This window comes from Sinocyclocheilus anshuiensis, unplaced genomic scaffold (genome assembly GCF_001515605.1).
Source record: "Sinocyclocheilus anshuiensis isolate Anshui unplaced genomic scaffold, SAMN03320099.WGS_v1.1 scaffold48, whole genome shotgun sequence".
Taxonomy (NCBI): domain Eukaryota; kingdom Metazoa; phylum Chordata; class Actinopteri; order Cypriniformes; family Cyprinidae; genus Sinocyclocheilus; species Sinocyclocheilus anshuiensis.
Window position 1 is genome coordinate 695,066 of NW_015554124.1, and position 14,653 is coordinate 709,718.

General features: G+C 35.4%; 1 protein-coding gene across 1 annotated transcript; it reads right to left on the minus strand.

Moving 5' to 3' along the window:
- Nucleotides 1–6: 6 nt before the first annotated feature.
- On the minus strand, nucleotides 7–7,188 carry LOC107670127 (dipeptidyl peptidase 1-like). Its single transcript, XM_016462636.1, has 7 exons — nucleotides 6,855–7,188; nucleotides 5,652–5,797; nucleotides 4,853–5,016; nucleotides 4,547–4,702; nucleotides 4,172–4,287; nucleotides 1,852–1,983; nucleotides 7–591 (listed from the first exon to the last, which is right to left on the minus strand). Exons 1-7 carry the CDS (start codon nucleotides 7,006–7,008, stop codon nucleotides 92–94), a joined length of 1,368 nt encoding a protein of 455 aa, XP_016318122.1. The 5' UTR covers nucleotides 7,009–7,188; the 3' UTR covers nucleotides 7–91.
- Nucleotides 7,189–14,653: the final 7,465 nt, after the last annotated feature.

The following is a 14,653-nucleotide window of genomic DNA, read 5'->3' on the forward strand; positions in this document are numbered from 1 at the left end:
AACAGCACTGTTTTCCCTTTTTCAGAATTGCGATTATCAAAATACTTCTCCAGGCCGTGCTCGTTTCAACTGACCAATTCGTCTACACTCTCTAAAGTTGGGCGATTGGTGTAGCGGCTACAGCAATGCTCTCAATGGCGCATTCATCTGTTCCTCGACGGATCCTGAAAAACCCATTCTCACCCCACCCAGTTCCCCAGCTGTTCTTCACGATCCAGTACTTCTCGCCGGTCTTATGGCACTTCCCATACCCCACCAAAAGCACGGCGTGATTCGTCAGCTCAAACGGATTGATGGAGTCACGGAGGCCGGTGTGATGGTAGATGCCCTCCTTGTAGTTCATGAAATCTGGGTAAACCTCCAGGGCCACGCCCATGGGGCCGTTCTTGACCAGCTCTAGCATCATGGCCGCCTCGCTGCACCCGCCGTAAAACCCACCCACGTAGTGATAATCAGAGGCGTAGTACCTTGTGCATTTCTCAGGTACTTTGCAGGGAGAATCTTTCCCGGTGTATGGGAAACAATCCTCCTCCACAATACCAAAGTCCTGGATGTATTTACCAATCAGGTATGGAAAACCTCCATCACAACCTGTACAAAAGACAAAAAAAAAAAAAATTTTCAATTTGAAATACAGACTAAAATCCAAAATGTTAACTTCAGAATATTCAATTAATTGCAACATTTATGGGGGGAAAAAGAGGGGAAGAACCAGGGTTATTATAGTACCTAAAAAAAACAAATAAATAAATAATAATAATAATAATAATAATACTCAATAATTGAAATAAATGTTAATTGAAATAAAATAATTATAGTAAAACTAGCTAGTTCCTAAGGCAACACTTCTCATTTTCTAAAATAACCAAAAGTATTTATAACTAAATAACTAATAACTAAAACTGAAATACACCAACAACTATATAGACATTTAAAAACAAAAAAAACCCCTAAAATTACTAACAATAAAGCGGAAAAAAATAAAACAAAATATTAAACAAAATATATAGTAATAGTATGTCGAAAAATAACACTGGAATGACAAAATTGTCATAATTTACATAATTTATAATATTTATATAATTATTTTATTATAATTTTATATAAAACAATAGTATTATAATCAATTGTATAAAAAGTAAACTGACTTAGATCAGAATAACTTGCATCTTAGATCAGAAAAAATAATAATTCATGATAAAAATTATTTTTTAGTAGCAATAATTTTAGAATATAACACATAACATAATAATAATAATAATAAAAGCCATCATATTAAAAACAATAGCATGCATTTATAGAAAAAAAACATTGGTAGCAACAATTTTATAATATAACTACTGTATATAATAAAATTTCACTATTACTAATACATTTTATTATTAAAAACAATAGCCAATTTAAAAAAAAAAAAACAATCCCTTTAACATGCTTTCATTTCTCTCCCAATCCATCCTCCCATTACATTTTTATAAAGGACAAGTTCACTTAAATGCAATTAAAATGAGAATTTCATCCTGAAACTTTACATATTTAAAACAACAGCTTAAATAATGAATAATGTAAATAAGTATAAAATTTTTACATCCCTAAAGAAATAAATCTTTTTAATCTTGTAAAACCTACAAGGAGAAAAAAAGAAGAAAAAAAAAAAGAGGAACCCAAAGTCAAACGTTTACGCAAAGAACCCATTCTGATCTCAATTGGATTGTGTAACCATAATCCTGAGGGTACTGGAAAAGCAAACAGTCACGGTTTTATAACTGCTAATACGCAGACAGGCCCTGTGAAGTTCAGCACAGATACTGCTCACATTAAACACTGCCTCAGTGCAGCAACACGTGCTTTTACCTTGAGAATACTGGGAGCAGGACACCACTTGCTGTGGACTGAACACCGGCTGCTGAGTGTTGTTTGTCTGGATTCGGACTCGAGCTTCAAGCATTCCCATACTGGAGAAAGAGTAACAGCTGCCGCATTGAGCTGGAGAAAGAAAGAAAGAAAGAAAGAAAGAAAGAGGAAATCATTTAAAGATGAAAAATGTCAATTTACAACCTCATTTCCTTGTCTTACAGAACTATCCTTTAATCCTCTCATGCCTCCTCTAATGTGTCTAGAGCATCTGAAGGAGCTCTTAACAAAAGTGAGACACTATCAGGCTCTGAAAGGAATGAGCCACTCCAGATACGTCGACCAGCGCTTGAAGAGCCGTTCATCTCCTCACACTTATTTCAGAGAGAAGCAACCAGCAAGACTATATCAGTTTGTGTTTCTCATCACGACTGACTAGGAAAGATGAGATTGTAAACCCAACAGTAGTATTCAAAATTCAAAAGTCATATTGTGATTAGAAGCTTAGTGTCAAAGATGGTCAGACATCTTAAGACAAAGAAATAAGAAGGCTTTAAACACAAACTAGTGACGAGCCCTGGTTATCTTGCTCATGGGACCACAGATCTTAAACCAAATCACTTCAGGCCAAAAATATCCATTTCCCACAAATATCTTTAGAATACATGGCTAATTCTGAAATACATTTTAAAACAAGATGGTGTAGTTACTGCATGTACTAGTGGAGGATAACTAGCTCATGCTAACCATTGGGTCCTACTAGTAATGACCCAACAAGACAAAGCGAAAATCAAAAAAGATCAGTGGCATTAAAAAAAAAAAGTCCATTCTGTTGATTTTATTGCTTTAACTCAGCATTATTGTTAATTTAAAAACGCCACCACATTTGCGGTAATTAAAAAGGCTTAATGAAAAATATAAAAAAAAATAAATAAAAAAAAAAAGGAAAATAAATTACTACATGAAAAACTTTCACTTATTTCAGTGTCAAGGCACCATTTATAACTCTCCTTCAATTTGAATTACAGTAAATGCCAAACACTGAGATAAAAGAAAAACAAAACTCGCAACTAATAAAAATGAAAAAAAAAAAAAAGCACACGAGTTACTAAAACTACAAATAAAATTTAAACTAAAAATATAAAAAGCCAAATCAAAATAATCACTAAATTCTATAATACCAATAGCAAAAATGGTCTAAAGGAATCTGGGAAAAAGAAAAAAAAAAAAACACTCTGGCTTATGTATAATTTAAAGGCAGCGGCTATTTGCACTAAGTGAAAATAGCATATTTTCTTAGCGATAGATGCTATTTACACGAAGTGCAAATAGCTATAGATTCTATTTACACTGTTAAAATAGCAGGATTTTCTGCTATTTATACTACTTATTGCAAATAGTGGCAATTATCTGCACCTCAGTATTGTAGTACATTATAAAACAGTATGCAATAACTTATTGAGTTTAAGTTTTAATTTGAATTCAAATTATTAAATGGATGCCACCTTATTGGGACAAAAGCCCTCCCTACACCTACCCTAACCCTACCAGATACTTTCAACTTTTTGATTATTTCCTTCATGTTCGTTGAAAATAAATGCGTTTCTGATGTGATGTGAAATTTGAAAAGGGAGAAAAAAAAGTTTGGCAAAAGGCGTATTCGTACCCGGGTCGATCGCGTCAAAATGAATACGACATGTTTTACCATCTGCACCACTGCAGCTGACAACTGTCTTTTGTAATGTTGACTAGTCCAATCACACGTTGGTGGGCGGAGCTAGTGTAAATAGCCTCTGCCAACAAGGCAGGCTATTTGCACTTGGTGTAAATAGACACTCCGTAATTTAAATTGTAAATATTAAAAGTTTAAATATTAAATATCCATGGGCTCCTCTCCAGAAGCCTTACTTCACAATTATTATTATTATTACTACTACTACATAATTATTATTATTATTATTATTATTATTATTATTACACACTTATACAAACAAAAGTATTGTATTAGGTTTGTTGGGGAAATTTCTGTAAAAATAAACAATAGCCAAACACAGACTAGATAAAAAGCTTGTAATTTTCTGGTAGTGTTTCTAGCATCATTTATCAGGCTCTGTTCTATAGCAAGAACAGCTACATCATTCAATAACACACACTTCCTGGATTAGAGTGAAAACAATCAATCAATCAATAGCAGCATATTGAAGCTATTCCCAGGACTCGACTGCAGATATACATCACTTGCTCAACTCGGAGCAATACAGGACAGATTGAAGCAACCATTTGATTGCAGCATTTTCTCTTACTCTCAACACACACACACCTTGGTTGCGGACAGGGCTAACATAATTGAGTCCGTTCACGTCTCTCCAGTCCCAGTGTTCTGGAAGACCGGCTGCCATCTTACTGTCTGCAGAAACCATCACAGGCCTGACACGTCTGAGAGAGAGAGCGAGAGAGAAACTGACATGAAATTGCAGATGACCATTTATCTTCCAAATGAAATGTTGCTGCTCTTAATATTCAGTACACAATATTCTGCAGAAGAAGAATCACCTATGCAGTTAACTACTTTTACAGTAAAATGCTTCCAACTAAATCACACCAGACATTTATGAACTCTAATAACTCTATTTTAAAGGCATCAGTTATTTATTTTTCACAAAAGCCCTGACTGCACCAGTTAAAGTGAGCGTACCGTGGTATACGAGAGGCATGCCCTCCTGATCTTCTCAGCATCTCCTGTATGGTGAGGGTCTCATGGAGACTGTATGTTGTCGCTTTCCAAGACTTCTGAACTAAGTTTATTTGATTCACAAACCCCATGTTGTTTGTGTATGGCAGCTTCATGAGCCTAGAGATCAAAGGTTTGTTATCATGAAACCCAATAAATGCATCAATCACTCAAGGTTGATGAAATCACATGAGATCTTATCAAGATATAGAGAGCAATTAAAGGACAATCGATTCACAAGTAAGAAACAAAAACTGCTGACACACTTACAGTTTGTGTTGGAATCCAAGCATGTGATTGTGGTTGATTCGGGGTGGGATGGGCTGCACTTTCTTCCCAGTGAAACAGCCCCAGTTATTCCCCAAAACATCATGAACCCAACCGGGCAGCGTCTGATCGCAGTAACTGGTCACCTCTGAACCCTGCTGAGAATACTAGACACACACAGAGAAAAAGAAATAATACTCAATGCAATAACTTTACTGTTAAAGCACATTTATTATTATGAATAGATTTAAGCATTTTATGTGATAACCAAACAACATCATGTGATCCTTTTAATACTAGGGTTATGCAAAACTACATAAATAGTCTAATTCTAAAATTGTTCATAAAAATGTATATGAAGGGCAAAGTCTTCATATTTTGTTGATTTCTTATTGTTTGAATGCTGTGTTGTTATTGTTAACTAAAATAAATCAACATTTTCTTGTTTTTGGTAGATGAAATAAAACACTTGTTTAAAAAGTTGCCTTGGAAACTACTGTAATAAGTTTAAGTTGAAGTACTAAAATGACATAAAAAGCAAAAAAAAAAAAAACACACCAATTCCAAATACTACTAAATACTGTAATAGTATTAATACTAAAATAACACACGATCTCACAAAAAAAAAAAAAAAATGATTGCATGTGTAAAATCATCCCACATTTATTGAGCTAGACACCAGTACAATAAAGAACAGAAACACAAAAGAGCTGATGTCAGAATTTCCCTTCTGTTATGAAACCACAGTCATCTGATCAGTCATGTGCTGTTACAGAGACTAAAAGGGTCTCATCATTCTTACCTTGAAAAACCCAAACCACTTGTAGTCATTGATCACCACTTCAAAGCCCTGGTTATAGATGAGAGTGAAGAAGCCAGTGTGACCGAGATCATCCACAGCTACAGACAGCTTCTGCAGGTCCACGGTCACCGTTTTCACTGACTTTCCTGTTTAAAAGTCAACAGAGTTTAATTTAGAAACTTAAGGAAGTAGCTTTGGTGATATGCAAACACAATGGCTGCAATTCAATACCTGCCTATATATAGCATTCTGTACATCATATGTGCTTTTGAATGTTCAGATGCACCTATGATGCCCACAAATGCTGCCTATGAAGGCAGTTCACTCGGTTTTTAAAACAAAGCCAACATCTACAATAGGAAAAAGAAACTATATACACACAATATAAACCAAAAATTAATTAAGTTCACACTTTTGTATTCTCAGTCAGAATTAAAGTAGTAATATAGTATTGTTAATTAAGATAAACATGCTCCAATTAACTGACATTAACAAAAACACTACATTAATATCATACAACCATGTTTTTGACATGGTATAACTTTGGAGTAACTTGGAAATACCATGGCACATGAACACGGTAATCGCTCAGTCAGTAGCATGGTAAATGTCAAAGTATACTAACGAAGCTGCTTTTGAATGTTCAAATGCACCTTTGATGCCTTCATAGACAACATTTCTGGGCAGTTTACTAGGTTTTAAAACACACCCAACATATACAATGGGGAAAGGAAACACTACATACAATATTTATCAAAAATAACAATCAAGTTTACTGTGGTACTCTCAGACAGCATTAGTCATAATGTTGTTAATTAGGAAAAAATATGCTCTAATGGACTGACACCAACAAAATACTACTATGACTACTACAATCATGTTTTTTTTGACTTGGAGTAACTTGGAAATACTATGGTATACGAACATGGTAAATAGCAAACAAAGTATAATAGCAATGCTAATAATTGTACCATCATGGTACTACCACAGTACCAGTGTTATTAAGAGTATCCAAAAAGTACATCTGTGTGCCATCCTTAACGCATCATTTTAGTAGAACACCTATAATTGGGTCTATTATATTAAAAAGAGGCACAGATGTTCAGCTGAAGACCTCAGCATGAAACTGAAACTGAAAGTAAAACTGAACTTCCGTGTGGAAGACAAAAGCGCACCGATTCAGATAGTGTGATCTGGTCTGACCTGTGCTGGAGCAGTTGATGGTTCGATCGTGACCCACATCATACACGCTGAAGATCCAGGTGCCCAGCAGGTCCTCATAGGTGCAGTTGGCCGGAGTGTCGGCCGCAGACCCGCCGATGAACGCCAACAAAACCATGACGGCGAGCGCACGCATCCTTACGACGGCTCGACAGCAGACAGACAGCGATATATAACGAGTGATAGCTGACCAGACGCAAGGATACAAACGCGTGTCCCTCTCGTCCTTCCGCGCACCTGCGACACTGAAACTGTTGACCAGCCGTGTGCTACTGAACTTATACAGCGACGATCATATGACACGAGTCACATGACATGCCAGTGCGCGCGCAGAAGTAATACTATCACACCGACAAAAACACATTCATCATGCAAACATGCGCATTTGATTCTATCACACACAATAATCACCTCAATCACATAAGTACATGCATTGATCACAAACCCATTCATCACACGAACAGACAAACATATTTGGTCATGCACACATTATTTACAGTGACACATTTCTCAATCAGAACAATGTAGCCGACGTGCTACAAAAACAACAATCATGGTTTAAATCAGAAATACATTAGAGTGCATTGCAAATGCTGTGTTATGTTGAATTTAAATTTTAAAGATGTTTTCAACAAATGTGTCTCCACAGTAGGCCTATCACTGCATTAGAAACATGCGATCCCTTGGAGACAGATCTTTAGTGAAGTGAAAATTTGGAGTCATGGCCTGTTACACTTCTGTGGGGATTTTATAACTGCTTTATCAGCAAAGCAGAAATACGTGCTAGTGAGGATTTATTCATTTCACTTCTGACTTGTTTTGAGGATTGTAAATGAAAGTTTCAGCACTTTGCTTAAACATTTTGCTCTTTTACAGTAGGTCGCTGTTACCATTTTATGCATAAGTTACACAACATTTTGTGTTAGAGCATTAAGTTGCAGTATTCATAATATCGTTTCACATTACACTTCAAGGAACAGTTAACCCAAAAATGAAAATTGAAAATGCATTCACCCTCAGGCCATCCAAGATGTAGATGAGTTTTTCTTCATCAGAGCACATGAGGAGAAATGTAACATTACGTCACTTGCTCACCAATGGATCCTTCTGCAGTGAATGGGTGCCGTCAGAATGAGAGTCCAAACAGCTGATAAAAACATCACAATAATCCACAAGTAATCCATACCACTCCAGTCCATCAGTTAACATCTGGAGAAGTGAAAAGCTGCGTATTTATAAAGAAAAAAATCATAATAAAGAAACCGTTGCTTCCATAATCCATAATAATGCTTCTTCCAGTGAATTCACCCATTCACTGCAGAGGATCCATTGGTGAACAAGTGATGTAATGCTACATTTCTCCAAATCTGATAAAGAAACAAACTCATCTACATCTTGGATGGACTGAGGCGGAGTAAAGTTTCATCTGTAAGGGTCAGACTCTCATTCTCACAATTCAATTTAAACTTACTAATGTTGCAGTTTCTACTGAAGCCAGCGAGAATCAATCACAAACTTGTCAATGCTTGCCTCATTAAACATTCATGTGCTTTGAACGTTGAACCGTTCCAGGAACATTCACATGCAAGTTTCAGCACCTGATGGTTGAAAAACAGTGTGGAAAAACCCAACAGATTTTCAGTACGATAAAAAAGAACATATAATTGCCAGGCTGGAGAATGTAGCTTTTGCAAGCACACACGCACACACACACACACACACTAAATCATTAAGACTGTAAGCAGCATAACACACATTTTGACCTTTGGGAACAGTAATGTGCCCCACTGCTGTATGAGTGAAAACTTCCTTGCCCCATTAGTGGTTTAAACATCTAATGATGCAGTAAGCAACTAAATATATGGAGCCAACAAACAGTGCCTGTGTTATTTTTTCCTAAATGCTATTGGCTGATTAAATTTAGAGCTTTTTAAGACAGAAAAGGCCATCTGACGTTCCCCTCTGAGCTCAGCTGTCTCTTCTACTGAACGAACAACCTGGTGCATTTAACGAGCCTCATTAACCAATCAGAACGGAGCGGGGTGGGGGAAGACAAAGAGGAGCAATTACCACAACGACTATGATTCACACACTCCATCTTAAAAGCCCAGAATAGACAGCGCAGAACACTGAAATGCACAGGAATTAGTCACTCGGGCTATTTAGATGTACAGCACTGCCAGTGTGTGTGTGTGTGTGTGAAGACAGCGAGAAACAGAAGGAAGTGAGAGTTCGAGTGCGTCCATTTTAAAACAGCTGTTTTATTTGGAGTCCTGGTGCGACACCAGGGTTTCATCTGGCCAGAATTGTTTTCAATCATTGCTGTATCGCTGACACTAATGAGAAGATGATTTCAGGGCAGTTTCCTGTCGCTGTTACGCTTGTGAAGTGGGAAATGAAAAGGAGATATTGCAGAGTACTTGCATAGTGCACTGAAATAAAGGGAGTTTTCACAGTGATGCCATAAAAGAACCATTTTTGTTTCCCCAGAGAACCTTTCAGTAAACAGTTCTTCAAAAAAACATTTTCTTAATCTAAAGAACATTTTTTCTGCTAGACAGAACCATAGAAAGTTTCATGGATGTTGAAGGTTCTTCACCATCAATACCAATAAAGAACCTTTATTTTTAGGAGTGTAATGCAACATTGTTGTCATATGACATTATCTTGCTCGTTTAGATTATTTAGCATTTTCAAACATCTTAACCTTTGGCAGTTGGACCAAATAATAAGATGAAATAGATGTCGTCTCTGTTTCATTCATTAAAATAGGAGTTTAAGCTATATACATTGCATTGTGGGACTCCCAATGCAGTGTGCTCCATTCTATACTGCACATTTTGGTAAATGTAGTACTTTTACATTCATGCAGATACAAAGCAAGTTTCTGTATTTAGGGTTAAAACAGATTGTCACTGGGGCAGTACACACAAATGGACATATTTGTACCTTGTTTACCCCTAAAAGTTTCAGCAACTCTTTACTTAAAGCATTTATGAATAATTCATTATGTAAGTATTCATAATGTACATTGTAATGTATTATATATTTTCATAAATTACTGTAACCAAAGTTAAAATGTGTTAGATTCTCATGTCATGTGTTTTAATGCATTATATTGTCAATGGAGTAATGAATGAATGAATCAATATAATCTATTATAAGTGTGGCTAGAATTATAATGCATTACGCGTTCAATGCATGATAATGTGCATTACAAGGCATAATTAATGCATTAAAAATAGTTTTATAATGCATTAAATATAAAGCCTTCAAGTAAAGAGGTACCAAAGATTCATAGTAGTACAGTAAGAGTGCATATGACAAGTTTAAGGTACTAATTTACACATTTTAGATTAGATAAAAAGTCAATTTAAAAATGACATTTATTTTCTGTCAGTGTATGTGCACTGCAGAAATAGTAGTGTGGTAGCAAAGCCATTATTATCAGTCAGTGACGTTCTGCTTATTACAGATGAGCACATAGTAAACGTAAAATTACACAGATGAAACAGGAAGCAGCCTGTTAGACAAATGCAACAGCATTACATGATATGCTCATGTGGAGGAGCTTTGAGTGTGAAGGCACTTTAGATTGACAGCTGTGTGTGTGTGTCTGTGTGTGTGTGCTTCTAAAGTGGTCTCATATGTAATTAGTATAATCACCACACATTTTCATGCAGTGTGTGTGTGTGTGTGTGTGTTTGAATGACGTGATCTGGGGGTCTTGAATTCAAACACGTTGCTGTTGGTTGCTCTCGCCCACACGTAATTACATAAGCTCGCCATCTGCTGTCACTCCAGAACAGTGTTAAAACACACATGCATCTCACCCCCAACTCATAAGATTTCTGTAGTATGCAGTATGCATTGGTATTTAATTTTGTTTGTATGCAAGTATTCTGTATGCATCTGTCAATATGTGCACTGAACGACCAAAGACAGAGACTTGTGGAAGCTTGTGCTCATCACGGAATAAAAAAATTATAAGTTAATTTCAACTTTTTATCTCACAATTCTGACTTCATATCTCAGAATTGTGAGATATAAAGTCAGAATTGCGACATACTGTATAAACTCAGAATTAAGATGTAAACGTGCAATTCTGAGAAGAAAAGTTGAAATGGCAATTGCGAAAAAGTGAGAATTGTGAGATAAAATCACATTTACCTTTTTTATTCTATGGCAGAAACAAAAAACAGAATTGCAAGACGTAAATGCAGAATTCTGAGAAAAAAAAAGACAATTGCAAAATGTAAACTCAGAATTACAAGATGTCAACATGGAAATGCAAGAGAAAATTGTGAGTCTCACTTGTCTCTTAGAATTGTGAGAGAAAAAGTCATAACTGTGAGATATAAACTCAGAATTACAAGAATAAAAGTCGCAATTACCTTTTTGCATTTTTTTTTTTTTTTTTTCAAATTTAATGCTGGAAACAGACACTTGATCTACTACACAGGACAAAAATGGTGTAGAAACAATTTTCACTCAGAAATTGCTAGTAAATTTCACAGACAATTACAAAGAAACAGGAACACGTTGAATTAAATGTGAAATTTTTACTTAGATTTTCTAAAATGTTCTCAAAATGTACTGAAATGTACTTTACAACTTCGGAAGATAATTTTTTGCAGTGTATTTCTAGCGATATTTCTAGCATAAACCAGAAAGCGATATTAACAATGATTTTTGACATCTCTGTCTAGACTATTTTGTGCCAAAAGCTAATACATTTTGTAATAAAAAAAATGCAAAATGTAACTTGCTGAATCAATGTAATGAGGTCATGTGACCTTTATTTTTACACATTGCAAATACAGTATACACTGTGCAATACTATATTTTGAACATACTGTTGCCGTTCTTGCTTTGCATGTTCAGTCACATACTCACTCACATGACTTTGCCGTGTGTGTGTGTGTGTGTGTGTGTAGTGATAAATGAGCTTGGAAGTGAAACACACGGCTGAAATGATGGAGCACAGTGCTGGTCTGCTGCTTAATGATCTGGGCTGCTGTAATAAAGGTCTCATGCGGGACGAGACTGTGAACTAGAGTTGCTGAGATACGATCTCCATCCTATCCGAGAGTGAGAAACAAAAGCTCTGGGGGAAAGTGTTCATGCAGCAGGTTTGCAGCACAGCACTTTTGAGGAAAAGACCTTTGCTACATGACAATTCTTCAAAATAGCAAATATATTAGTTGCTAAAAATGTCTCTTGTGCATCACCTGATGCGACCAAAGGCAGACGGATGGAGTAGAAAATTGCAATTCTATTCAGCAATGTTAGTGGGACAGAAAATTAACTCTTCAGCTTTAATTTATGAATGCACTGGCATAGAAACAAATTTCACTAAAAAAATGTTAGTAAATTTCACAAGTAATTACAAAGAATTGGCAAGTAACATTGAATCAAATGTGAAACTTTGAAGTAGAAAGACTATTTTCTTGTAAAATGAATTCCAATAGTCTTTTTTTCTTACAGTAACTATATTTCCATCCACCTATTTTTATGCGCATTTTGGGATATCGCAGAAAAAAAGCACTAAATAGAAATGCGAAGATGTGCATAATTTCTAAAAATGTGCATTAAAAAAACGTGCTATTTTTTATAGAATAAGAAAGCATGCACATAAACTACGATGGAAACACATTTACCGAATAAATTCTGTGATGCACATCAAAAAAAGTAATGTGACTCTGCGTGATGGGACACGCAAAGCTTCTCCTACTGCAGCAAATTACTAAATTTGAAAATACCAAATAAAGATTTATTTTTGCCTTTATCGGGATCGGTCCTCGAGTCGGGATTCGAATTTGGGACACACGTAGCACAACAACACTGTATGTCGACACGCTGCCCACGACGCTATCAGCACCGAAGCAAATCACCTTTTTCCTAATGATATTTGCTGCTAGTTTATCAGGTTTATGTGCCAGTTTAATGGTGCTTTATTTGCATATGTTTCATGCGATATTCCGATTTTGTGCACAAGTTAAATTCACAACTTTGGATGGAAACGTAGCTATCGTAGTTTGGTTTCCATTTGTATTTTCAATACATTTTATTCCGCCCAAAGCCAGACCTCATCTAAAGTCTCCCATCTAAAGGTCTGGGCAGTAACATATGTGAATAATATCTGTTTTAATAAAGCTTAAATCCATTGACAGTGTTGAATCTTTTCGAATGGCTGCAGGCGACGGCCTTCACGTCAACACATTATCAATCCTTCTCCACAGAGAGAGATTTTTCAAACAATGTCCTCCGCTTTCTCTCTGCATTTTGTTTTATTTATGTTTTTCATGAATGCTTCAGATTTGTCAAGTCTGAGTGGGAAATCAAATCTAAATGGAGGTACACTAGCAAAGAGAAGCCGGTTTTTAAGATGTCAAGCATGTTCGATGCAACGAGCCTTTAATAGAGAATGAAAACTGGGTAATGGAAACTGCCGCCCACTTCTACACAAGCCGTGCATGTGTGGGGATGAGAGCAAGACATTTGTTTGAGTGATGGAATATAATACTGATGCACTTTCATTCATATGTTCATCAGTCTGTCGCTGCTTCAGAGTTTGAGTATTTTTCTGCAGAATTGAAACTATTCTTACGCAAATTGTCGAATGCAATTCATTGCAACAATTTACGTAGAAATGGTTGCATGAACAATTCGCACACAAATTCATTCTGCTTGTGTGTGATGACTGAGGCTCATTGTGGAGGCTGGTGGCTATGAGCTCTGATACGGCAAAATACAATAACAGACATTATTCAACAGCGTCGTAATAAACCAGTCAGCCAATTATAACAGATTAAACTGGAGCAGATTCGCATTTGGTAACTTATGCTGATCCATACAAAGTGGAATATCTCTGACTTTGGTCCATAAGATGGAAGATGAGTATGACGTGTAAATAAACAAAACTGCAATGCACATTTACTGTATAGAAGATGACTTACTGTTTTACACATTCTTTGATTATCATATAATATAGGAACTTTGACTTATTGATGTTTATTTGCTTAAACGTGACCATTAACCAGCGTTACAGTAGCTCAAACTGTAGAGTCAGGGTCATGGGCTCGATTCCCATGGGAATGGATGGTAACATATATGCCTTGAATACACCGCAAGTCGCTTTGGATAAAAGCATTTGCCAAATGTATAAATGTACGCACCCCCAATCAGTTATTATTAACTAAACCTAAACCAAAAAAAAGTTATTTGAAATCAACCTTAACCAAAATTAAATGTAAACTTATTTTATTAATTAAAATAAATGTTAACGGAAGTACAATTTAATGTTAACGGAAGCATAAAATTTAAACAATTTTTTTATTTTTACGTTTTAGTTTAAATAAATGTTAAAATATTAACTTATTTTATAAGTATAAAATTTAAACAAAAAATGTAAACTCATATCATTAATTGAAATAAAAATCAACTGAAATAAAAAGTACACTTATTTTATAAACAAAATAAAAATAAAATAAAATAAAAATTCCCAAGGTAACATTTTTGTCATTTTGTCAAGTCCTTTTTGTTTAGTTTAACTTGAACTACTAAAATAACTAAAACTGAAATTAATAATAAAAAAAAGGTAACTCTTTACAACAAGGTCATTTGTTAACATTAGTTAATGCATTAACTAACATGAACTAATAATGAGCAATATATTTTTCTGAACCTTTGTTACAAATGGAACCTAACTATATAGACATTTAAAGAAAAAATGCACAACAACATTACTAAAACTTTAACAAAAATTGAAATATATTTGA

Coding starts and splice junctions, on each gene's coding strand:
- LOC107670127 (XM_016462636.1), bottom strand. CDS start 7,008: ATGCGTGCGCTCGCCGTCATGGTTTTGTTGGCGTTCATCGGCGGGTCT. Junction 4,703..4,852: donor CTTGGATTCCAACACAAACT/GTAAGTGTGTCA, acceptor TTTGATCTCTAG/GCTCATGAAGCTGCCATACA. Junction 1,984..4,171: donor TAGCCCTGTCCGCAACCAAG/GTGTGTGTGTGT, acceptor TTCTTTCTCCAG/CTCAATGCGGCAGCTGTTAC.